At 45.8% G+C, this 23,674-nt stretch overlaps 11 protein-coding genes across 11 annotated transcripts; 4 read left to right on the forward strand and 7 right to left on the reverse strand.

Annotated features, from left to right (window-relative positions):
- Positions 1–129: 129 nt before the first annotated feature.
- Positions 130–786, reverse strand: ECM15 (Ecm15p; the record flags this gene model as incomplete). Its single annotated transcript, XM_020211987.1, has 2 exons — positions 130–696; positions 739–786. 2 exons carry the CDS (start codon positions 784–786, stop codon positions 418–420), a joined length of 327 nt encoding a protein of 108 aa, XP_020064433.1. The 3' UTR covers positions 130–417.
- Positions 787–2,145: 1,359 nt separating this feature from the next.
- CANTADRAFT_26276 (uncharacterized protein) lies at positions 2,146–2,445 on the reverse strand. Its single transcript, XM_020207718.1, has one exon. The coding sequence runs from the start codon at positions 2,358–2,360 to the stop codon at positions 2,193–2,195; it is 168 nt and encodes a 55-aa protein (XP_020064434.1). The 5' UTR covers positions 2,361–2,445; the 3' UTR covers positions 2,146–2,192.
- Positions 2,446–2,735: 290 nt separating this feature from the next.
- UBA1 (E1 ubiquitin-activating protein) lies at positions 2,736–6,295 on the forward strand. Its single transcript, XM_020207719.1, has one exon. It carries the CDS (start codon positions 3,124–3,126, stop codon positions 6,190–6,192), a length of 3,069 nt encoding a protein of 1,022 aa, XP_020064435.1. The 5' UTR covers positions 2,736–3,123; the 3' UTR covers positions 6,193–6,295.
- A 199-nt stretch (positions 6,296–6,494) lies between these two features.
- HST6 (ATP-binding cassette alpha-factor transporter) lies at positions 6,495–10,117 on the reverse strand (the record flags this gene model as incomplete). Its single annotated transcript, XM_020211689.1, has 2 exons — positions 6,495–6,513; positions 6,552–10,117. 2 exons carry the CDS (start codon positions 10,115–10,117, stop codon positions 6,495–6,497), a joined length of 3,585 nt encoding a protein of 1,194 aa, XP_020064436.1.
- Positions 10,118–11,217: 1,100 nt separating this feature from the next.
- On the reverse strand, positions 11,218–11,742 carry CANTADRAFT_30492 (uncharacterized protein; the record flags this gene model as incomplete). Its single annotated transcript, XM_020208355.1, has 1 exon — positions 11,218–11,742. A coding segment is annotated over one exon (525 nt), but the record flags the coding sequence as incomplete, so codon positions are not given.
- Positions 11,743–12,344: 602 nt separating this feature from the next.
- On the forward strand, positions 12,345–13,232 carry CANTADRAFT_51111 (uncharacterized protein; the record flags this gene model as incomplete). The annotated part of the gene is made up of 1 exon (XM_020209903.1): positions 12,345–13,232. One exon carries the CDS (start codon positions 12,345–12,347, stop codon positions 13,230–13,232), a length of 888 nt encoding a protein of 295 aa, XP_020064438.1.
- A 1,104-nt stretch (positions 13,233–14,336) lies between these two features.
- CANTADRAFT_50860 (uncharacterized protein) lies at positions 14,337–14,885 on the reverse strand (the record flags this gene model as incomplete). The annotated part of the gene is made up of 1 exon (XM_020209874.1): positions 14,337–14,885. One exon carries the CDS (start codon positions 14,883–14,885, stop codon positions 14,337–14,339), a length of 549 nt encoding a protein of 182 aa, XP_020064439.1.
- A 1,039-nt stretch (positions 14,886–15,924) lies between these two features.
- Positions 15,925–16,758, reverse strand: CANTADRAFT_52054 (TFIIH complex subunit; the record flags this gene model as incomplete). Its single annotated transcript, XM_020210029.1, has 1 exon — positions 15,925–16,758. One exon carries the CDS (start codon positions 16,756–16,758, stop codon positions 15,925–15,927), a length of 834 nt encoding a protein of 277 aa, XP_020064440.1.
- A 626-nt stretch (positions 16,759–17,384) lies between these two features.
- On the forward strand, positions 17,385–18,976 carry CANTADRAFT_26281 (glucose-induced degradation complex subunit). The gene has a single exon (XM_020207720.1). The coding sequence runs from the start codon at positions 17,581–17,583 to the stop codon at positions 18,640–18,642; it is 1,062 nt and encodes a 353-aa protein (XP_020064441.1). The 5' UTR covers positions 17,385–17,580; the 3' UTR covers positions 18,643–18,976.
- Positions 18,977–19,391: 415 nt separating this feature from the next.
- On the reverse strand, positions 19,392–20,039 carry OPI3 (bifunctional phosphatidyl-N-methylethanolamine N-methyltransferase/phosphatidyl-N-dimethylethanolamine N-methyltransferase; the record flags this gene model as incomplete). The annotated part of the gene is made up of 1 exon (XM_020209933.1): positions 19,392–20,039. One exon carries the CDS (start codon positions 20,037–20,039, stop codon positions 19,392–19,394), a length of 648 nt encoding a protein of 215 aa, XP_020064442.1.
- Positions 20,040–21,836: 1,797 nt separating this feature from the next.
- Positions 21,837–23,218, forward strand: LYS9 (saccharopine dehydrogenase (NADP+, L-glutamate-forming); the record flags this gene model as incomplete). Its single annotated transcript, XM_020211690.1, has 2 exons — positions 21,837–21,844; positions 21,892–23,218. The coding sequence occupies 2 exons, from the start codon at positions 21,837–21,839 to the stop codon at positions 23,216–23,218; spliced, it is 1,335 nt and encodes a 444-aa protein (XP_020064443.1).
- Between the last annotated feature and the right edge of the window lie 456 nt (positions 23,219–23,674).

Consider the following 23,674-nt stretch of genomic DNA (forward strand, 5'->3'; position numbering starts at 1 on the left):
TATTCAATTCGAGGATATTTCTATCGACAATTGAGCAGACAATTGAGCGATTCTCTTGCAATAAATTCTCTCTGAAGGTGGTTTATCCACTGAAGATTTGGCAATTTTCAATTAATTCTCGGAGGTGGATTTATCAATGGAACTTAGGACGAACAATTTTCTCTTCTTTGCAATCAAAGCAGAACATTCATTGGCTATTAAGCGATTTCCTCTAAGAAGAATTGATTCTTTAATCAATTGAACTCTTCTCTTTCAATAAACTCTCTCGATTCAGCTATTGAAACCGTACAATTCTGCCATGTTTCAATAAATTCCCTCCTCGTTTCAACAAATTCTCCAGAAGCAGAAATTGCCCATTGACCACTCGGACGCATGTTAACACACCAAAAACCTCCCCAAATTTCGCCCACATCTCTCCTAGGCCAAGTTCTTCAACTTGGACTGTACCACATCAATCTTATCTTGGGGACTCTGGTTTTTATCTGTCCGGGTCCCGACACGGATGTCGCTTTGGATTCTGACCACCCCACTGTCGTGGAGGATCTGGTGCATTTGACCAATTAAGTCCATCACTTCGTTCCAGGGTCCGTCAATCGTGGTGCCAGCACTGTGGAGGGTGGTGGCAAGGTGGGAGTCTTGGGCTAGCTTTGTGATTTTGGTGACCTCATCAGAGACCGAGGCGGAACCAGTTCCAATCTGGCGTTAGTAGGACGGGCAGGCGGATCAGGAACTACTTACTGGAATCAAGCAGACATCTGCAAGGCAGTGGATGGTGACAGGTGCCATGGCTGGCGTGCACCAGTTTGTCCGGACACTCGAGTTGTGTCGGGGATGGGTCACGTGTGCATTGATAACGAGACTCCTGGTAGCATATCGGTATTGCTACAGGCAGACCTGGGCAAAACAGCACATTGTCGAGAAAATAACGTTGGTACTAAAGTGACTGTTCATTCTCCAAACCTTAAATGATTAATATTTGCTGGCCAAATACAGTTTGCCCGACTATTATTTTGCAGTGGAATGCCTTAGACGTATGCCATCGCCCACCAAGCAGATCTCGGTCATCGCCAATACGCGTTTGCCCAGTTGGGAAAATTTTTTGCTGGATTGCTCCTGGCGGGCTTGTGTAGCGTGGGGCCACTTCTGGCTACTATTCGCTAGCAATTGTCCCCATTCAGTCCGAGGCCCCCCATTCAAGCCTCGGTCTTTGATGCAGAGGCTTAAGTCCAGAGATGCGGCAAAATAGAAGGTTTTAATCCATACAATGTCAATAATTAGTTTTTATTGTGTGGCCGCACCGGGTGTTATTCCACATGAATAATCCCGTCAGTGCGTCGTAGATAAGAGGGTGCATAATGTCTGAAATAGGCTGGATCTTGGCTGTTCTCAACATACACTGGTCCTGGCTTGGGCCAGCAGTGCACTGGACACCGTGACACGCTTCACAGGTTGCGCACTGTTAAAGTCAGTCTCTGGTCAGAAGTTACATACCACAATAGCCTGACGAGCCCCAAATTTCAGTTCAAGGTTTCCAATACTTAAGGCGCCGATTGTTGGTACCTAAAACAGCCCTTCCCTGAATTAGCACTGGGTTGGAAGCGCAGTTGACGAAGCGACAGGCAAGCTGTTGGCTGGGATTGTGGCTGTCATGAAATTCGCATTAGATGTGCTTCGACTATCAAATAGTGCAGTGTATTGCTTGACCACAACGTGCGCAAAATGGAAGTCAGGTGTATGGATGTCAGCACTAATAAGAAGTATTTGGGATGCTAACATGTCACTTGGAGAATTATGTTGACGTGCAATTGAAATCTAGCTTTGTTTCCAGTAATTTGAAAGGAAAATCGGTCAAAGACATTTGTATGTAGCAATTATTCCAATTGGAACATGTAGTGGATGTCGAGAGTTTCTATAAATTGACATCAAGGGTCTGGGGAACCGTTTTTTGTTTTTTTTAATTTTTGTCACAAAGTGCAAAAATTTAAGTATTGTCTATTGTGTATCTATCAAAAGAATCTGACACAAATTCTGAATCATCCTAAATAACCGAAACAAAATGTGCTCCCAGTGAATGTAATTAGGCACGGATGCTTCAGAGAGAGCAAGGCGAAGATTTAGACAATTTACTCACCATGCGCTGGAACTTAAATTTCCAGTGAATTGTTCGAAGTACAGCATTACGTCACCCAAGCTCAGAAGGTTAATTCTACCGAGAAATTGATGGCTAATTTGCAACTAACTGTCAAGAATCTAAAGCATGTCGAATCCCTGCTGGCGTCAAAGTGCATTTCATACGTTTGTTCAGGTAGTTCAGCTGGAGACTGCATATTTTCCCCCAGTATGGGAGCCAGCCTGGCCATGACCAACTGTGCAGTTTGCTGGTGGGAAGATATCCACGGAGCCCACCCACCGGTTAATTACCTATACTATAAACCCCCCAATACAGCAGTGTAGGTTGCTTCAATTGTAATGTCGCTGTGCTCTCTATGAGTTCTCTATGAGTTCCGTTCTCAGTGATTATGCTGATTCCAACATTGGAAAAATCCTTCTTTACTCTTATATTTAAAGCAAATCGAGGACTTGTCTGTGTGTAGCTTGACACCCTGGAATAATTTTTCTTCTTTTGTTCAGTGCTTCATCTGGAAAATGATACCCATAGCTCAATACACAAAAAACCCTCAACACTCATACTACAATACTTCCAAAATGCTATTAGGCACACTCTTGTGATTTTCTAGGACCTTTGGGGCCGCGAAGCATCTAATCGCAATCATAGACTAGTTCCAGCTGACACTTCGGTGTCTCACTCGCGTGAGGTGTCTGCATACGGGTGTCTGAGACTCAGGAGTGCACTTCGGATTTGGTGCCAGGAAAAGTCCTCACACCCCAGCAAAGACCTAACCAGCTACTTGGCATCGTAGCGACCCCGTCAAACCACCATTGACCCCCAATTCGTCCTGCTGTGCTTGCCACGCCGTGCTACGCCTTCATCTCTACTCCTCCACCTCTCACCAGACCTCCCGCACTACCTTGCACTACCTTGCCCGCGCACGCCCTTGCTCTCCGTGGCAATTTCTCAGCAGAACCAGTCTACACTTCAAACCACTTCTACTATACCCCACAATGAGCGACAACATGCAAATAGACTCGCCCTCTCCCAGGGAGATAGACGAAGGCTTATACTCCAGACAATTGTACGTCTTGGGCAAGGAGGCCATGTTGAAAATGCAAAACGCCAACGTATTAATAATCGGCTTGAAAGGTTTAGGTGTGGAAATCGCCAAAAACGTGGCACTTGCTGGTGTCAAGTCCTTGAGCTTGTACGATCCTAATCCCGTGGAATTGAAGGACTTGTCGTCCCAATTCTTCTTGGACTCCAAAGCTGATTTGGGCAAAACCAGAGCCGAGGCTTCTGCTCCGAAATTGAAGGAGTTGAACTCCTACGTGCCAATTTCTGTTCTCGATAGCTTGGAGTTGGACACTTTGGCCCAGTTCAAATGTATCGTGTCCACCGACATTTCCTTGGAGGAACAGGTGAGAATCAACAACTTCACCCACGAAAGAAACATCGGTTACATCCACGCAGACATCAGAGGGTTGTTTGGATCTTTGTTCGTTGACTTTGGTGAGAAGTTCACCATCATCGACCAGACTGGCGAGGAGCCATTGACTGGGATTGTCTCTGACATCGAGCCCAACGGAACTGTTACCATGTTGGATGACAACAGACATGGGTTGGAAGACGGCGACTACGTCAAGTTCACCGAGGTCGAGGGCATGCCCAAGCTCAACGATGGAAACCCCCACAAGATTGAGGTTTTGGGTCCTTACGCCTACAAGATCAACATCGACGAAAGCTACGGCACCTATGTCAAGGGTGGTTTGTACACCCAGGTCAAGGTCCCTAAGGAGATTTCGTTCGAGCCATTGGTGAAACAATTGGCCAACCCAGAGTACGTGATTTCTGATTTCGGCAAGTTCGACAGACCTCCGCAATTACACTTGGGGTTCCAAGCCTTACACGCTTTCCAAACTAAGAACTCTGGCAGATTACCAAGACCATACCACGAAGAAGATGCCACTGAGTTTTTGACCTATGTCAAACAGCTTTCCACCCAATCGCCAACCATCTTGGGAGAATCCGAGATTGACGAGAAGTTGTTGAGGGAATTGGCTTACCAAGCCACTGGTGACATTCCAGGTGTGGCTGCATTCTATGGTGGTTTGATTGCCCAAGAAGTCTTGAAGAACTGTTCCTCGAAGTTCGGTCCAGTCAAGCAATGGCTCTACTTTGATTCCTTGGAATCATTGCCTCCCAATGACAAATTCCCAAGAAACGCAGAGAACAACAAGCCTTTGGGAACCAGATACGACGGACAGATTGCTGTCTTTGGTAAGGATTTCCATGAAGCTATCAAGAACGTCAAGGTCTTCTTGGTGGGTTCAGGTGCCATTGGTTGTGAGATGTTGAAGAACTGGGCCATGATGGGTCTTGGTTCTGGTCCAGATGGTAAGATCTACATCACCGATAACGATTCGATCGAAAAGTCCAACTTGAACCGTCAATTCTTGTTCAGACCAAAGGATGTTGGTGGATTCAAGTCAGAAGTGGCTGCTTTGGCAGTTTCTAAGATGAACCCTGACTTATTGGGCAAGATTGACGCTAAGTTAGATAAGGTGGGCAACGACACTGAACATATCTTCGATGACAAGTTCTGGAATGAATTAGACTTTGTCACCAATGCCTTGGATAATGTCGATGCTAGAACTTATGTTGACCGTCGTTGTATCTTCTACAAGAAACCATTGCTCGAATCAGGAACTTTGGGAACCAAGGGTAACACTCAGGTTGTTATTCCAAACTTGACTGAATCCTACTCTTCTTCACAGGATCCACCAGAGAAATCCATTCCATTATGTACTTTAAGATCTTTCCCAAACAAGATCGATCACACAATCGCCTGGGCCAAGTCTTTATTCCAAGGATACTTTGCTGATTCTCCAGAAAGTGTCAACTTGTACTTGAGTCAACCAAACTTCGTTGAACAAACCTTGAAGCAGAACCCAGACATTAAGGGTACCTTGGAAAACATTGCCAACTACTTGAACAAACGTCCTTACAGCTTTGAAGATTGTATCAAATGGGCACGTACTGAATTCGAGACCAAATACAACCACGAGATTCAACAATTGTTGTACAACTTCCCCAAGGATGCCAAAACCTCTAATGGTGCACCATTTTGGACCGGTCCAAAGAGAGCTCCAGAACCATTGAACTTTGATATCCGCAACGATGATCACTTCAGATTCATTTCTGGAGGTGCAAACCTTTTGGCCTTTATCTATGGATTGAAGGCTCCAAATGCTACCTTTGAAGATTACGAAAAGGTCTTGGCCAGTTATGAAGTAACTCCATTTACCCCTAAGTCGGGTGTTACTATTGCTGCCAACGATGCTGAAGCTGAAGAACAAGCCAAGGCTGGTTCCGGCTCCATTGATGACCAAGAAATTAAGTCTATTGCTGGTTCATTGCCTGAACCAAGTACTTTGGCTGGCTTCCGTTTGACCCCTATCGAATTCGAAAAGGATGATGACACCAACCATCATATTGAGTTCATTACTGCTGCATCTAATTGTAGAGCTTTGAACTATGCCATTGAAACCGCCGATGCTCACAAAACCAAGTTTATTGCTGGTAAGATTATCCCAGCTATTGCTACCACTACTGCCTTAGTTACTGGTTTGGTCAACTTGGAGCTTTACAAGGTTGTTGCCAAGAATGATGATATCGAACAATACAAAAATGGGTTTATCAATTTGGCCTTGCCATTCATTGGATTCTCCGAGCCCATCAAGTCCGCTCAAGGGAAGTACAACGATAAAACCTTCGATCAAATTTGGGACAGATTCAACTTGGAAGGTGATATTACCTTGCAAGAGTTTATCGACCATTTTGAACAAGAAGAAGGCTTGGAGATTTCCATGTTGTCCTACGGTGTTTCCTTGTTATACGCCTCGTTCTTCCCACCAAAGAAGGTTAAGGATAGATTGAGCTTGCCATTAACCAAGTTGATCAAGGAAGTTAGCAAGAAAGACATTCCAGAACATGTTAACTACTTGATCTTCGAAATCTGTTGTGATGATAAGGAGGGAGAAGATGTTGAAGTCCCATACGTTTGTGTTAAGATCTAAATAGAGTGCTCCATGTCACATGTTAGAGCTGGCCAAGGTAGAGATAGCTATATAGTAATTGGTAGAGTTTATCGAATAATGTTATGTTAATGTCTCTAAAGAACTAGTATGTAGTGTGCAATCTGTTGATTTTGAATGAATGCATTCTAAACGTACCTCAAAAATTCATCTCGAGCAATTAGACTTGTGTAATTCTGGAAAGCTCACCGTCAAGGTTCTTTAGCTCGTGATAGGTCCCTTCCTCAACAACTTTTCCTTCTTTCAAAATCACCAAATTATCACACACTTCCATCAACTTTTGCTCATGTGTCAAAATCACCACTGTGACTTTTCCACGTAAGGCATTGACTAAGTTACACACCATGTCCACGTTCTCGGGATCGAGACTAGAAGTACATTCATCCATGATGAGGATTTCTGGGTGTCTTAAAAGAGCACGAGCAATGCAAAGTCTTTGAAGCTGTCCTCCAGACATCAAATCTGATCCTATCAAGGTGCTTAATCCTTCAGGTAAGGAAACAACGAACGAGGTGAGATTCACTAACTCCAAAACTTCGTCAAGGGCTCTAGGCAGAAAATTTGCACCCAAACCATAAGTCAAATTTTCATAAAAAGTACCTGGAAATATCTGGGGGCGTTGGGGCACTAATGTGACCCGTTCCCTCAACCAGTCAATATCCCAGGAAGAGATATCAACACCGTAGATATAAATCGAATTCGCTGCAACATTTTGAAGTCTCATTAAAATGGATCCAACAGTTGACTTGCCAGCACCAGACTCGCCTAAAATCCCTGTAATGGTGTTTAGGCAAACGTCAAAGTTAACTCCTTTGAGAATGATCTTATCAGTACTTGGATACTTGAAGCTTACGTTTTTAAACTGTATACCAGCTTTTCCCCCAACTTTTACGGGTTTTTTTGTACCTTCATTTTCTGTTGGAGAAGACTTCAAATCCAATAATTTAATCATAAAAGTCCCAGCCCTTTGGCCTCTTGTAATCTCTGGCAACTGTCCAAGCAAGGCACTGGAGCTGGTAAGTGTGAATGTAAGTAACGTAATGACTTGCAATAACTTGTCACCAGTGTACTCTCTCTTACCTACCAAAATCATCCCATAGAGAAGAATGCTCCCGATGGCAATAGCCATACAAAGTTCCGAAAGTGCCTCGCCAAAACCAGTATGGAAAGACCTAAATACGGAGACTCTCAGTAAGGTGTTCATTTTGCAATAGAACGAATTTGAAAAGTAGTTTTGGAGATTAAAACCAATAATGGTTCTAATGCTTGAAATCACTTCATGAACATGTGCTTCTACTACAACCACTTGGTCCTTATAGTTCTTCTCTGAGCGTTGAAGTAGCATACCATAGACACATGTTATCAAAAGCACTAGAGGTACAAATGAAATACCGACAAGAGCTAGTTTCCAGCCACAAACGATGGACCAGGTAATTCCAACCAATACTAAGGTGACCAAATTAATAGAGAGAGACATAAATTGGGCAACAAGTGCCCTTAAATCTCTTGTGTCGTTCATGATCAAAGTTGTCAATTCTGCGGGGGATGCCCCTTCAGAGAAATATGTCATGTCTTGTTCATTGATCTTCAAAAAGGCCTGCTTTCTGAGGTTGACTATCCATTTTTCACTGCAGAATGCCAACAAGAAAGTTGAGAAATAATTTGTCATACCGATAGAAATTGCAACTCCTATTACTATCACTGACCACTTCGTAATTGTGGAAGTAATACTTTTGCCTAGAGATGATTCTACTATTGTACTGAGAAGCTTAGAAAAGCAGTACGAGAACACTGGATTTGCAATTCCTTCCACAACTGAAGCAACAATGCCTAGAAGTAATATCCATTTATGCTCCATATTAGAAGAACAGAACCATAGAATGGAAAGAACAGACCTCATTCCCTGTTCCTCACCTTTATCAAAACTATTATCGAGATCTTTCAAGATAGCTGGATTTGTCAAATAATTGAAAGCGGGAACTTCTTTTTGAATTGCCAAACTTTTCAGCTTGGGTGAATGAATTCTTGTCATCATTTGCCTGTATCTAGAGTTTATATCCCCATAGTTACCTTGTGTTTTCACACATCCATTTTCTATAACCACTGTGAAATCGTCATTTTGAATCTGACTCACATCATGGGTGATCACTATTGTGGTCTTTCCTACTCTCCACTCTCGAAGAGATGCAAAGATCGATTCACTGGTCTTGTTGTCTAATGCACTGAAAGCCTCATCCAAAATCAATATTGGAGAATCTTTAATCCGTGCTCTAGCCAAGGAAATTCTTTGCTTCTGACCTCCCGACAAACTATCTTGCTTGATCACAGAATCCAAGCCACCTTTACTCACGATCATGTCTTGCATTTGTGCAAATTCACAGGCTTCCTGAATTTTATGCTCTGGCACGTCACTTAACGAATCAAAGTTGTTTATCACTGCTAACCCGATATTATTCTTTATTGATACAGTGAATATGGAAGGTGATTGTTCAATAAGCGTGATCCAATTTTTTAGCTCTTTTGAATCAATATCATCCACATTGTGACCGTCTAAAAGAACCTCACCTTCGGATGGGCTATAGAATTTGAGAAGTAATTGAGACAAAGTGGATTTTCCAGAACCAGATTTTCCAACCACGAAGTTTATCCCTCCAGGCTTAAACGATAAATTTATATTTTGTAATACTGAATTTTCTCGAGTGCTGTATGCAAATGATACATTTCTGAACGAAATAACTCCATTATAACTACTCTTGGAAAGTGCAGTTGGGGAAATCAATTTAGAATAAGATTTTGGATTATCATCTGTATTCTCCCAAGATTTAAGTCTAGTCATTGCTGCATGTGCTTTGTTCAAAATTGCCAATAAATGGTTAAATTTTGTAACTTGCGATCCTAAGAGCAAGCAGCTGCTGAAGCAAGTAAAGACCTGAGCAACATCAAGTTTTCCATTCTGAATCATATGATTGCCAAACCAAAACCCTTGGACAAACATCAATAGAATTAAAATCTTTAGCACCGATTCGTTCAAAGCTATAGAATTTGCTAGCTTGTAGTATGCTTCAGCAGACGATTGTACTACTTTGTTGAACTTGACCATTTCATAGTATTTCGCCCCCAATATTCTTACCAACGAGCTGGACACGAACGACCAGTCCAATATTCTGGAGGCTTGAGAACTGTAGTCGTTTTCAATGAGTGCCGACTTGTAGGTAAGCAGGCCAAAAAACCACCCCAAAAGTCCCATTACTGGTGTTCCTGCCATAATCACAATTGTCAATAACCAGGAATGGTACAAGGATGTGACCAACAAGGCAATGACAGATGCGATGGTCTGAATAAGAAGGCCCATCACTTCAGAAGTTCCTGCTCTTAATTCCTCGACACAACGATTTGCTTGGGTAACATCCCCCATCAAGCTTGTGGCGGTGTCATACCAAGAGATATCTTTGGCGAGAAGCGAAGTGAAAATGGTCCTTCTCGCACGAATTTGCTGGATTTCACCAAACTTCATCCATAAAAAAATACCTGTCCATGTGAAAAGCATCTGACCCAATCCCACTATCATGATCTCCCCACATATAAGCTTAACTTTGGATATGAATTCTGAAGCTGTAAGGCTGCCTTGGAAAAATTGACTCATTTTGGAGAAGATTTTGCCATAGAGTACCGACTGAAGTGGAGAGCCTACTGCTGTAAAGCATATCAAAACAGTAGCCACGGTGAGTATTAAAGTGTCCTTGGGCTCAATAAATGCTGTGATATTAGAGCGACGAGTGGAAAGATTAGTCTGGTTTTCTCCTGGATTGATAGAAGAGAGTTCGATGCTCGTTTGGTACAGAATGCCATTCTTGTCATCGAAGGGGTTTGAGTTGACAAGAGTCAAGGTGGGCGACTCTTTAGACATGGTGGACAATGAAGTGGAAACATATCTGGAGCAGCAACCACCACCCTATATATGGTGGTGTACATCTTCCTAATCGGTGATCTGGATTTTGCAATCCGGTGCAGCAAGTTTTCCTGATTGGGAACTAGCAATGCCAGCGGTGTGGAAGTCATAAATTTGAAACGAAAACCCATACTTCCTAATGGGGAGTTGAGAATGGAGACAAAGATAGGGCAATGTTACAGGCAGAGTGACTTATCCTCCGTTGTGAACTAAATGATTAACTTTGGAGATTCGGTAGTGGGCAGAGATGTAGTGGGTGGAAAATCTTATTTTCGATGGGTGAGCTACAAGGGAGAAGGTTGAAGAGTATTTGCAATCAGTAGATATCGTTGCTGTAGACGGGATATAGCCGAAATAAGGAGCTCGGTTCTAAATTGTTAAGCTCACTCAGCTGGCTCAGTTATTCCACTACAACTGTAGTGGTTGAGAATTCCTGGTGGTTCACTCTGGTCGATTACAGGCAGTAGCCAATGGAAACACCTTCCAGTGGGATGGGTTAGAAACACACTATAAATGAGCTATAGGTCTAGAGTTTATTTTTACTGTAATACCGAATAATGAATCCTTAAATTTCAAATTATAGGAGTTTTTTACGAATGTTTACCCGAAAATTCAATAGGCCATTATCTGAGGTTCTCCCCGAGTGCCCCAGGATCACTTCCAATTTGATAATACAACTGCACTATAGTACTGTATTTACCACAGGAACTCATATTATCACGTCTTTGGATACCTAAAATGCACCCTATCTGATGATTTACGGGTATATCCACTATCATCACACATAGTCTAGTGTCTATTATATTTCCTATAGGTTATCATAATTGTCGTTTAAAATTCTCACAGGTATAGTATCTCCTCTTAAATCATAATCTAATCGGAGTCTACGAGTTAGCTCTTTCGCTTCCAATCATCACAGTCTATTGTCTATTATATCCCTATTATACACTTCATCGCCTGCTCTTGCTCAGTAACGGCGAGCTGTCCAACCGGAACGCTGGCGGGCTCTGGAGCCCTGTGGTCACGGCTGTGCTGTTCAGCCGTGCGTACGACTCCGACTGGTACCGTTCGATCAAGCTGTCCTTTTCGCGGATTGTGTGCTCCAATTTCTGGATTCTCACTTCGTTGTGCGCGCTGTTAGCATACGACTGGCGGTAGCTCAGGAATCCCATGTTGGTGGCCACCAACGATCCGCTAAACATGGCTCCCATGAACACCAACGATTTCCAGCTGATGGGCCGGAAGAACCCGTTAACGATGTCAGCAATCGTTTCTGCCGTGATCTGGGACTTGCCTATCATGCTGGGGTCTCTATTCATACATTTGCTCCAGGCGGTGCACGCCAGCTCTAGCGCGGGCGCGCGGTGGTGGCCATCTTCTAGCGAGCATTTGTTGCGGTAGTACTCGCGGGAACATAGCGAGATTTCCTGGAGGGCGTCAGCGGTATAGAGAGCGAGCTTGTGATTGATATCTGCGTTGATGGTTCGCACAAATACGTAGCCGAAGTAGAGCACGATTGCCACGAGTACGATGTTAATGGCGAGCTGGAGGTATAGGGATAGCACGTAGGGGAGGGATGGATCTGCCCAGCGGGGGGTGGGAACATTACTCGGCGTGGAGGGCTCTGGTACGTCCTGGGAAGCTCTCTGGTGAGGCTGTGAGCTCCTGCGGAGCGCCACCACGTCTCTGGCGGGCGAAAACACCGCCTGGGCCACTCTGACAGGGTTGAACGGTGGTGTGGCCGTGAGAGTAGCATCGTGGCGGGATTGGGGCGATCCTGGCACTGGTGACAACGGGTCCACTAGCACGTCGTTGTCGCTAGTGACATGGTGGCGTCCCGAGAGAGGGGTAGACTCCAGGCGGATGCCGTCCTTGGTGATAGGAGAGTGGCCAAGCGGGTTTTGGGTGCCTGGCGACGCTTCGTAGTAGACGGAGGTGTTTTGGGACATCACAACACGGGTGGGGGCAGAGGGCGCTGGAAGCGGTTTGAAGGACTTAGTGGGGGATATTTGCGTGGGGGATGCGTTGGGAGGACGACGACAGCAGGGCTAAAACAGTTCAATGGCGGGTGGTGGTTGGTAGTGGTGGTTTTGGTGGTTTTGGTGCTGTCGTGTAGGTGATGATGTTGGGGGCAGCCGCGTGCTTATATGCCGGCCAAAAGTGCGGGGCAGATGCGATGAGCACCATGGGTTCTGATAGCTTGCGCTCGCGAATCAGAGCGTTCCGGTATCATGATGATGAACAGGATGCAGCAGATCAACTGACAGAGTCACTTAGAGTCGATTCTCCGTTTTTGCTGGCGAAAACGGGCCCGAAATCGCCCCACAAAGTCCACAAACCGTCCAGCTCAACAAAACGCAGGTCAACGGCTACGGTCAGCAAATCCCGTCAAAAGGCCCCAACACCGGCACCCAGAGCATTGCCAGACCTTCCACCGTGTCTCACCACCGAGCAGCAAGTCCTTTTTGTCGGATACAACCCTGGAGTTGAGTCGTCGCTCCAGCAGCACCATTATGCCCATTTCACCAATCTCTTTTGGAAACTCTTCAACCAGAGCCAGCTCTTCACCAAGGTGCTCCAGCGCATCCAGTACGATCTGAAGGACCCCTTGCTCGAAGAACCCTCCATTAGGCCCCACCATGATAACGATTTGATCCGGTTCAAGATTGGTTTCACTGACTTGGTGCTCCGCTGCACCAAAACAGCCCAGGAGTTGAGTATGGCCGAGAAGTTGGCCAACGTGCCACGACTCTTCCAAGAGTTCCAGTTCACTCAGTCTCGCTACCTTGTTTTTATAGGAAAAGGCATTTGGGAGATTATTGTCAAGTACTTGGCCACGAAGCTAGCTATTAAGGTCAAGCTCACAAAGGGCAACTTCGCATGGGGCGAACAGAAAATTCGGGACGGGACAGGCGAGGATGTCCGTTTGTACAATTATATGTTGAAAGCAGCGAGGAAGGAGATTCCTGAGATCACCAGAATTTACGTGTTTCCCAACACTTCTGGGTTGGTGGCCAGCTTGTCGTTTGGCGAGAAGTTGGCACTCTGGGTAGACTTGGTGGAGCAAATTTGAGCCGTAGTGATGTATTGAATGTATAGAGCAAATGGAAATGAAAGCAATTCGAGATAGTTTAGAGGTGAAATGTGGATGGAAGAGTTAAGAGTCAACTAATGGAAGCAAATAGTAATTCGAGAGGAAAAATTTGGAGTGTTGAATTGCTATCCGAGGTCATTTTTAGCGATCCTGGTAATATGTATTTAACTGGTTCAAATCCCTGGAAGAGAAGGCATTTTCTACCCAGACTTCGGGAGTAATATCCATAATTTTATTATATCTAGTAGATTGAAGATTCACGATTGAACCGAATCTACAGAATTTTCCAATAGAACCAAATGCGTTACATAAGGGTCCAAAGAGCGAACATAGATGAGGCATTTACGACATTATGTACTCCAAGCCAGGCGGTATGCCATCTAATTATGAAGCGAACAAATGTCTGACTCAGGAACTAAATCCTAAATAATATGCCCCAAATTAAATGCAACACCTTTAAATAATACAACAAATAATAATCTATCAAAATAATTAGTAGCACTTAAACGAAATATTCTTCCGTCTTTAGAAATATTCGTTTAAGGGTGCTGTGATAATCTTTGGGAAGCGGATATTGAGATAGATTGTTTAATTACAATCCCCCACAACCTTCACATTCCTCTCTATGGGCTAAAAGCTGGAAGAACCTGACAAATTAGATACCCAACCGATAGAATTAAGATATAACTCGCGACAAGAAGTAAGCTAGAATTGCTCAAGGTTCCTGGTTGCATTTCTGATGATTGTCTCTCCTAACTAACCCTCAGTCAGGCCCATCGAAACTCTATTAGGGTTGAACTACTGATTTAGTATTAAGTAAATCTGCTCAAATGGTCCATTCTGTTCTATGTGGGCTTCTCAAGATCAGTGTCATCCACATTCAAAAGGTCCACTTTGTTCTCTATAAGCCTTGTCGAGTTTAGAGCATACGACCTCACTACTCTGCCCTTACTATTGTACATTAGTTCATATTTACAAGTGCTTGCCTCGCGTGGATCCACTGAGCCAACTGCATCTGGATCGAACCCTCCACTGGCAATATGACTAAACTGACACATCTGCCCGTTGCTTATTAACCCAGCTTTACTTCCACACCTTGTAGAACATGCCGTCCAAGCTTTTGTCAAAATTGGCCTTTGTCACTTCGTTCACCTCGTCTCCGTACTGTCCAAAGTTTTCAGTGAAGAGCTTGTCGACAATGTAGCGAATCTTTTCACACTGGTCGATGTCTACACAGTCCTCGTAGTAGAGCTTCTTCAACGCTCGGTTTTGGATCTCCACACATGCCGTAGTCTTGCCTATTTCGAACTTACACTGGGTGGTAGAAGTAAGGTTGAACGACCGGAAGCAATCCACCACCTGCTGCTGGATTTCCGCACAGTTGACAGCAGTGACAACCTGTGGCTTTTCCTTCTGCTTGTAACGCTCGAGTTCGTACGAGTACGGGGTATTCTGCTTCTGGTGCTTGAGTAGCACCTGGTTGACTCGTTTCTGATGAGGTGACTCTTCGAAGATGGACTGGTGCTTGGAGTCGGGGTTGTTTTCCTCGAAGAAGCCCTTGAGGTTCTCGGGAAGCTCTTTGGTGAGCTCGGAGGTCTCCTTGCCTTTGTTGGAGGTGAATGGCCAGACCATGGAGGAAGTGGTGGTTGGTGAAGCTGGTAGTTTTGGCTGGAGAGATAGTTTTTCGCGTGCTTGCGTGAAGTCCTCGCTAACGAAAACTAACCTAGGGACGGATTTTGGGGGGTACGAGAAGAGTAGGGGCTAAGGGAAGTGTATAACTAAGATCAGAACTATTGGTTTGCCCAGTAAGGAACTGTTCTTAAAGCAATTGACTGCCTGGAGAGAAAGCTGAGAAATGGGTTCATAGATGATGGTGAGAATCGCAAAAGATTAGCGAGCGAGCTTAGTGAGAGATTGCGAAAGATTAGCGAGAGCTGGGAGGCCATAAAAGAATAGAGATCAAGCAATGCTCTAATTACTTTGGAAGGCCTTGTTTGTGGAAGAACTACGTAGCATGTGGCTGGGCATAAAGGAAGGGGACTCTACCAGAAATACAGGGTAAACTCCTATGAGTGATTAATGGCATACGAACAATGCAAAAAGTCCACGAAATGCTGCGGTAGCTTTACGGGAAAATCCGTACTCCAATAGTCCAGATCGAGGTTTCGATACTAGTGTAGGTGTCTTGTCAGTCCAAGCTAGAATTAAGCCATACCATTGAAATTGACATTGGAATTCACAACTGAGGCATATTCTTCCGATTCTCCTTAAAGCATCAGTGTACTTATCCTGTAAAAGATTAGAGAATACTAGGAATGTCAGCTGGATGCAAATTTCCGTTGTTGATCGACGCTAATGACATCCTCTGGCATGTGAAACTATTCAGAAGTGATACCAGTCCAGTCCCTGCTACAGTACCATCTATTTGAACAGCTCCTTGCTTTTGGTGGGTGGATAGTGTGTCAAAACGTTTTCTTGCCATTTTTTGAATGAAAATTGACAATTAATAATTTGAAAAATCTTGAAATTCAGTGGTTAGTATGGAGCAATCGATAATTTCATTGACAAATGGAGTAATTGATAATTTTGAGTTTCTTTTCACCATTGACGAGTGGTTTGAAGTAATAGATAAATTCAACCTAGAATCAAGATCCATTTCTGTGCCAGATCTTCAAAGCTCGCTCCGCTCGAGCACACCTTCGAACAACCGTCCAATCTCAACGTCGAGTATATCCAAAAGGTTCCTGGACTCTTCAATCGCATTCGATGCCTGGAAATTGCGCTGTAGAGCCAATCTATTGGTATCGAGTGACGACACGATTTGGATTCTCAACCGGGACGCTAGAGGGATCAAGCGTACGACCTGGGTGCTGCTGAGCTTCTCTGTGGTATTGCCGACCTCGTAGCCATCCATCAAGAGACTGAGCTTGGAGTCTATGTCCTGAAAGAACTCGAAGAATTGGATGAGTTTGGATCTTTCCGTCCCAGATATCACAGGTACCTGGTTCTGGAGCACAAAAATGGTTTTGTAGTGGAACAAGTAGTCCTCCAAGTCGCCTAGAATCTTGATGAGGTAGTCAGCCTGGCCAAAGAGCTTATTTCTCTTTGTGATGGAGACCCAGATGAGCTTGATGAGCACCAGCAACTCTTTCTGGAGCTGGGAGAGCGAGTAGGTCTCGATTGTATCAGCCTGGTCTTTGATGAATTTGCGCTGGATTTTGAGGAGCTCCTCGTCCAAGTAGTTGATGAACTTGCTTTGCTGAGCAGGGGTAATGGGCTCGGAGACAGGCAAGATCTGGGACTGGAGGTATGAGTAGACTGAGTCGAAAGGCATGGTGACGGATGGCACGGGTGAAGTGAGAGCTTCCTGGGTATGAGAGGGTTCTTGTGAGTGTCTGGAGGTCGTTGCACGTTCCAAAGGCAGGTTTGCCAGGGGTGAAGTCACTTTGGAGTTGGTCAAATGAGTCGAATTGGTTTGTTCTGGTCCATTCGTCTCCACATCCATGATTTCTGGATCTTCATTCTCTCCATTTGTCTCCATCGTATCTGTCTCTTCAGCTCCCTCTCCTGTCCTCCCGAAGAGAGCACCTCCGTTATACCCAGGATATTCATTCACATCTGTAGGCTGGGGGTCGTCTGGATGGGGATAGCCCGGATTCAAGCGCTGGGGGCGTGGCTCGGAAATTTCGGCATTGTCGTCGTCCAATTCAGGGTTCAAGTCGATGTCCCATGGCAGGTCGTCGTTGGCGAGCTCGATGGGGGTCGTCATGGTGGTGTCCGAAATCGGTGTTTGAAATGGTGGCGCAGAAGGGGAAGTTAGCGAGAGAATGCTAGGGAGAGAATGCTCGGGAGAGAAATCCGCGGTAGGGAGAATTGGACCAACTCGTGGGGAAGATTGCACCGACTGGGGCATTAGAGAACACGAAAGCACTACTACAGAGAGAATGCACAACCCTCCTACTAGCAAGAAAGACCTGTAGAGCTCTAGCGGAGAATTTACACCAACTTGTTGGAGATAATGCCACCGTTCTCTCACTAAAAGGAAAACTCGGTAGGCTAGCGAGGCCCGGTGGCCTAGCGAGAAATGTTCAGTTCGCGCCAGGAATGTGGCCCTAGCCATTGCGGGTTTGCACGGGACTGACGGCACCCGCGACCACACGCCTCTCGGGGTTCGTAGCACCATTCTTATCAGCGTGATCAACAAACCCCATCCGTCTATCATCACTACCTGTCTTTCCATCACTGTAAACTTCCCCACCACTATCTACCACTCCTCAGCCGCCTTCTTCCGGCCTGCCAGCACAAATCCACCCTCCCAGCGGCTGCCATGCCAGTAACAGAAAACAGGCCCCCAGAGGACCCCAAGCGGGTATGCTCAGACGAAACCAGTGATGCCGACAGCTTCACGTTTGTGACTCACAAAGGTCCTCCAGCCGGTGACAGAGCGCCACGCCTCGAATCGGACCCCATCTACACCCTAGAACGAGTAGACTCGGGTGGTGATCCCCCGGGCGCTGGCGCCCAGGAAGCCTCCAGAATCGACTCCGAGACGCTCGACTCCCACCACAGACCCGTCAACCAACCGTTTGGGTTGGAAATCTCCCGGACGCCATCGCTCCTTCCCCAGCACAAGGTGGACTCCTTCCAACGTGCGAGCGCCAGCCTCCCCAGTCATATTCCCAAGGGCACCAACAAGTACCTCCGTCCCAATGCTGTGTTCGTGGGTGACCAAGAAAGTGACAAACGGTGCCACGTTCGCGTGGAGTTCAAGACGGTGGACCTCGTCAACTCGGTGCTCACAGGCTTTCTCCAGATCTCGGGATTGACACCCGAACACTCGGAAATCTCCACCTGCTTCCGTGGTGAGATCATCAACAACCCGCTCAGCTGCTACAAGTGGTTGAACAAGCGCAACTCGCCTACCGAAACTCCAATACAACGGTACTCGTTCATCACTGAAAACAAACAGTGGGGCTCGTACCCCAAGAACGACCTCGAGCACTGGCGTATCTTGTCGTCAGCATCGTACTACGACCATGATAGTCCCGAGGAGCATTACATCGAGCAGGAGGAGGCGAACTTGAAGCAAAGGTTGCGCAACATCCAGAACGGCCTCGAGGACAACCAGTTCATCTACATGCGATGGAAGGAAGAGTTTTTGTTGCCAGACTCGCGGGTCAAGCAGATCGAGGGCGCTTCGTTCGAGGGCTTCTACTTCGCCGTGCTCAACATCGGGGGCTTCGAGTCCCAGGGCCAGGGCCACTCTAATAGAATTGCTCCTGGGTCAATCAATGGGCTATACTATCACAAAACATCGAGCCAGTTGCAGTCACTTAATTTGAGGTATGTGGGAGAGGATCTGGTTTCTGACTCGTTTGAGTTTTTGTGAGCTAGCTGTGCTAGATTAATTTTTAATACCACGTAGAGTCATGATAATTGTAGAATGGAGACGGATCAGATATTACTATAGTCGAGGGCTTGAGGTTTGACGTCTAGTAATGATTTGAAATATTTCTTCAACATAAAAGCCCCAGATATTAATTTAAGTGGATGAAACGTCATGGTTCAATACTCCAAAGGCCCAGGTGCTTAGGAATTTAGCCTAAAAATACGGTTTCAGCTAGAAATGCTCAGTTGTTCAGTATGATGAATGCGAATTATAGATTTGTTTCAGTAATACTCTTCTCGTAAGATTCGAATTTGTGGTAATCATTAGCTTCGACGAATGTAACTAAGAATTTCTATCCTTCAAGTTTGGAAAATAAGTTCCTTAAATTTGAGGGTAAGAGGGTCATCTCAGTGGTAATTACCACCATATTAATAGCTTGCCAGTACCCCTTGAGAGTAAGTACTGTCCTGGAATGAAATAGATTGCCCCCAATTTTTGTAATTGTTTCCATTCATTGACGCTTGCCAACGACTAATTTGGCATTTAATTCGAATGGGAGCCGGTGGGAATTCAATTTTACGTGGGCACTTATTTCCATTCTTTCATTTGTTAGTCTTTATAGCCAACACATAAATGGGCAATATTTGATCCCAACCTTACATTTAAGCACTGAAAATGGCCTCTTCACATTTTAATCGAATATTTTATTACACTAATAAGCTATCTACTTCTTAGCGCGATTTCTCGCCTCAATTGGTCTTCTTCTGGTCTCTTTGGGCATAGATTTTGGCGGTGAAAGGCTCCTCAAACAACAAGGCTATCTTGTACATCACATACACGAAGCCAGTGACCGCAATTCCCGCAGGCTTTCCGTACCACAACGCAGTTCCCAAGAAACAGAGGGTCGAGCCGTTATACATGGGGTTGTCGTTGACGTTGAATGGGAATCCTGTGACTCTATCGTCCATCAAGATGCCAAAGTAGTCACCGAGATAGGTCCCTGTGACCCCCAAAGCGTACATGGAGGTCAAGACAAGCACGTTACCGAACCCAAACAGCAACACAGCCAATGCCTGGATAATGGACGAGTCGAGCAAAGGCTGGTACGTAGGCTGGGCCAGGAGTGCCTGGTGGTAGACGTGGTCTCTGTAGATCCCCAAGCCGAAGATGGTGAACGCAAGCAAGTAGCACCCTCTCCTAGCACCTCCAGCGAGTTTGGTGAGGAAATGGGTGTTGTACTCCAGCCTAGCCACGATGTTCCAGAAAATGGGGTTGAAGGCTATGGTGGCTATTGCGTACTTCAATTGCAGCGTGGGGTCCAAGTACGACTCGAAGTTCTGCACGAGGTACACGAGATCGGTCTTGAGAAGCGAGAGATCGTCAATTAAGCTGGCCATGGCGGTGTATGTGGGAGCAATGGCTGGTAGTGTTGGTTCTTATATAGATCTGGGGTAGTCAGATCGCGCGCATGTGACATTGACAATGTTGAGCCCAGAGACGAGAGCAGCTAGAGCACGGCAAGACGGACAAAGAGGGTGCTTGAGAACGGGAGTGTACCACAGAGGGGATCGGGGTGGGGCAGTACATCAAATTTCGGGTTCTGGGGTACTTTCAAGGACGGAGAGATCAGGGTATAAGGGTCCATTGTGCGTATGGTATAGAAACGAGCCTGAAAAAGCACACATTGGACAATGGAGGTGGCGGGAGAAAGAGGCGAGAGTTTGGGAATTTTTGGGCTGGGAATTAATTATTGAAAGAGGTCCGCTAGTAATGGTGTGTCAATTAGTTTCTGGGACGTAGCAGGTGTCTCTGACGCGAGTATTGCTCTATCAATAACCAGGCTAATATGATTATGTAGAACTTTCCGCAAGGAAGGGTTTTATGGCAGAATAAACATGAAGCTGCTCAAGGAGACTGAACAAGTTCCTGAATGATAATTGACCCCGATCGAGTGTGCGCACAAACAGGAAACACCGTTATAGCTGATAGTTTGACACACAAAGAAAGGAAAACAGTTACTGGGTGGTAATTGTTGGTGTGATGGATACAACACCATTCAGCGAGTGATTCTCACTTCTAATTACTTAGTTGACAATGTATGTGACTCGACGAACGATATTCCAGTCGGGTGGGTCCGCTTGACTCACTGCCACTACCTAGTATTCCAGCTGTTATTCTGTTGATGGTTTAATTAATGAATTCAGTTTCTGGGTAATTCAACTGCTGTGGATTAGCAACAACACCACTAGCACATTGCGTTGCGTCTGTTTGATGTTTTATATTGTGCAGCTTTCAGGCAGTTCTAGAACGGCCAAAACAAGCCATTTTTTTCGGTGGCATAGGGTTGGATGCCATGAAGAAATGCTTTTTGGTAGATTCAGAATCTGCTAACCAATAGCAGGACTAATCAAAGAACCTTCACTTTCTGATGAGAGAATGCTAGCTACTACTTGGTAAATACCACTAAGATCTCTCTTATTATCCTTCGAGGGGAGTTTTTCTTTTTGCACCCATTAGGCTAAGCGAGACTACCAGTCCAACGGAGGCCAGCATAGCCCCTTCAAACTAGACTACGTGTTAGAAACAAAACTGGCCTCATGCTGCTTCTTGATGGACTTGCTCATGTGTTGTTCACAATAGGCAATTTTCAGTAATTACACACTGTCATCTCTCCAGTCGCTATCTCTATATACCACCACTCACCATAGTCCCTCCTCTTACACCTACTCTTGCACTTTTCTTAATAAACCCTCTTCTTGCACCCTCTTCTCACACCCACCTCTCTCTCTGAATACCCAATCTACTCCCCAGTCTGATTATTCTCTCCGAGCCCTATCTAATACCCAAGATGCTCCCCCTCGATGTTCTGTCTCACTCAACTCACTGGCGCCTATCGATGATTCATCCCCACTGAAAAGTCGCGGTTAGCTCTGGTTGCCGTTTTGGTCCAAAGAGTCATACCCCTGACTACCCCAGAAAACCACCACCAGCTCACCAGAACAGCCGGTGCACCAGCATCAGCCCTGTTCATGGCTTCCGCCGTCCAAAACGACCCCGATGCCAGCTTCCCCGAACCCCGAGTCCACGCTGGCGCTTGTCTTTCCTAATCGGGAACAGCGATAATGATTCACGATAACGTCTGAAAAATTATATAATTGCCCCCAATTCCCCAGTTCTTCTACCCATCATCCACAATGGTTAAGTAAGTACCACGTCCTTCAGCACCCTGTCCCCCATACTGACCCCCAGAAACGTCCTCTTACTCGGCTCCGGCTTCGTAGCCAAACCCACCGTCGACATCTTGGCCAAGACCCCAGACGTCAAAGTCACTGTCGCCTGCAGAACCCTCTCCAAGGCCCAGGAGTTGGCTGGCACCGTGGCTGGCGCTATCTCGTTGGATGTGACCGACGAGGCTGCGTTGGACGAACAGGTCGCCAAGGTCGACTTGGTGATCTCGTTGATTCCATACACCTTCCACGTTCTCGTGGTCAAGGCCGCCATCAAGAACAAGAAGCACGTTGTGACCACCTCGTACATCAACCCACAATTGAAGGCGTTGGAGCAAGAAATCAACGATGCTGGAATCACCGTCATGAACGAGATCGGCTTGGATCCAGGTATTGACCACTTGTACGCTGTCAAGACCATTGAGGAGGTCCATGCCCAGAACGGTAAGATCACCTCGTTCTTGTCGTACTGTGGAGGTTTGCCTGCTCCTGAAAACTCCGACAATCCATTGGGTTACAAGTTCTCGTGGTCTTCCCGAGGCGTGTTGTTGGCATTGAGAAATGCTGCCAGCTACTGGAAGGATGGCGAGATCGTCAACGTCAAGTCGGAAGACTTGATGGCCACCGCCCAGCCTTACTTCATCTACCCAGGTTTTGCCTTCGTGTGCTACCCCAACAGAGACTCCACCACCTACAAGGAGTTGTACAACATTCCTGAGGCCCAAACCGTCATCAGAGGTACCTTGAGATTCCAAGGCTTCCCTGAGTTCATCAAGGTGTTGGTGGACATCGGATTCCTCCAAGACGCCGCCAGCGACGCGTTTGCTGCTCCTGTGGCCTGGAAGGACGCCACTGCCCAGTTGATCGGTGCTGCCTCGTCTTCCGAAGACGACTTGGTTGCCAAAATCAACCTGTTGACCAAGTTCAAGTCTGAAGACGACCAGAAGCGTATTCTCGCTGGATTGAAGTGGTTGGGCTTGTTCTCCGACAACAAGACCACTCCAAGAGGTAACCCCTTGGACACCTTGTGTGCTACTTTGGAGGAGTTGATGCAATACGAAGAAGGTGAAAGAGATTTGGTATGCTTGCAACACAAGTTCGGCATCGAGTGGGCTAACGGTGAAACCGAGGTCAGAACCTCCACCTTGGTCGACTACGGTGACCCCAACGGCTACTCTTCCATGGCCAAGTTGGTGGGTGTTCCATGTGCAGTTGCCACTCAACAGATCTTGGACGGAACCTTGAGTACTAGAGGCTTGTTGGCACCAATGAGCTCCAAGATCAACGATAGCATCATGAAGACCCTTAAGGACGACTACGGTATCTTCTTGGTCGAGAAGACTCTCTAGACGTCCAGAACGGCTGGAGACTTCCTCATATAGTGGCCAGCAGTGCTGGACTACAATAAATATTTGTGAAACAAGTGTAGGCAGTAGATTGGAGATCCCACTGTATAGCTGGAATTTTTCACTTCAATAGTTGGTCATGTCGATAAATTTGTCCTGAACGGCACAGTTTGCTACATCTACAGCATATTTTTGTACCAAGTGTAGTTTGGATCCTGGTACCATTCAAGGTAGCCACGCTGTGCCATACTCTAAACAGTTCTGATGCAAGTGCTTGAATTATAGTTAAGTTCAATATAATTTTTTGATCGATGGTGGATTTGTTTCGTATAAATTTCGTCCCATAGTAATAATATATAGATTAGCTTTGCGAGGTTGTTCGATGGTGTCAAAAGATGGTGCCGAGTAATTTCATGTACAACTCTATGTGAGATACGACATTGTGTGATGCAGCAAGTG

Source organism: Suhomyces tanzawaensis (genome assembly GCF_001661415.1).
Source record: "Suhomyces tanzawaensis NRRL Y-17324 unplaced genomic scaffold CANTAscaffold_4, whole genome shotgun sequence".
In the NCBI taxonomy this organism is placed as follows: domain Eukaryota; kingdom Fungi; phylum Ascomycota; class Pichiomycetes; order Serinales; family Debaryomycetaceae; genus Suhomyces; species Suhomyces tanzawaensis.

Excerpts from the sequence above, each read along its gene's own strand:
- CANTADRAFT_26276 (XM_020207718.1), bottom strand. The coding sequence starts at position 2,360 with ATGGCCAGGCTGGCTCCCATACTGGGGGAAAATATGCAGTCTCCAGCT.
- CANTADRAFT_26281 (XM_020207720.1), top strand. The coding sequence starts at position 17,581 with ATGCCAGTAACAGAAAACAGGCCCCCAGAGGACCCCAAGCGGGTATGC.
- UBA1 (XM_020207719.1), top strand. The coding sequence starts at position 3,124 with ATGAGCGACAACATGCAAATAGACTCGCCCTCTCCCAGGGAGATAGAC.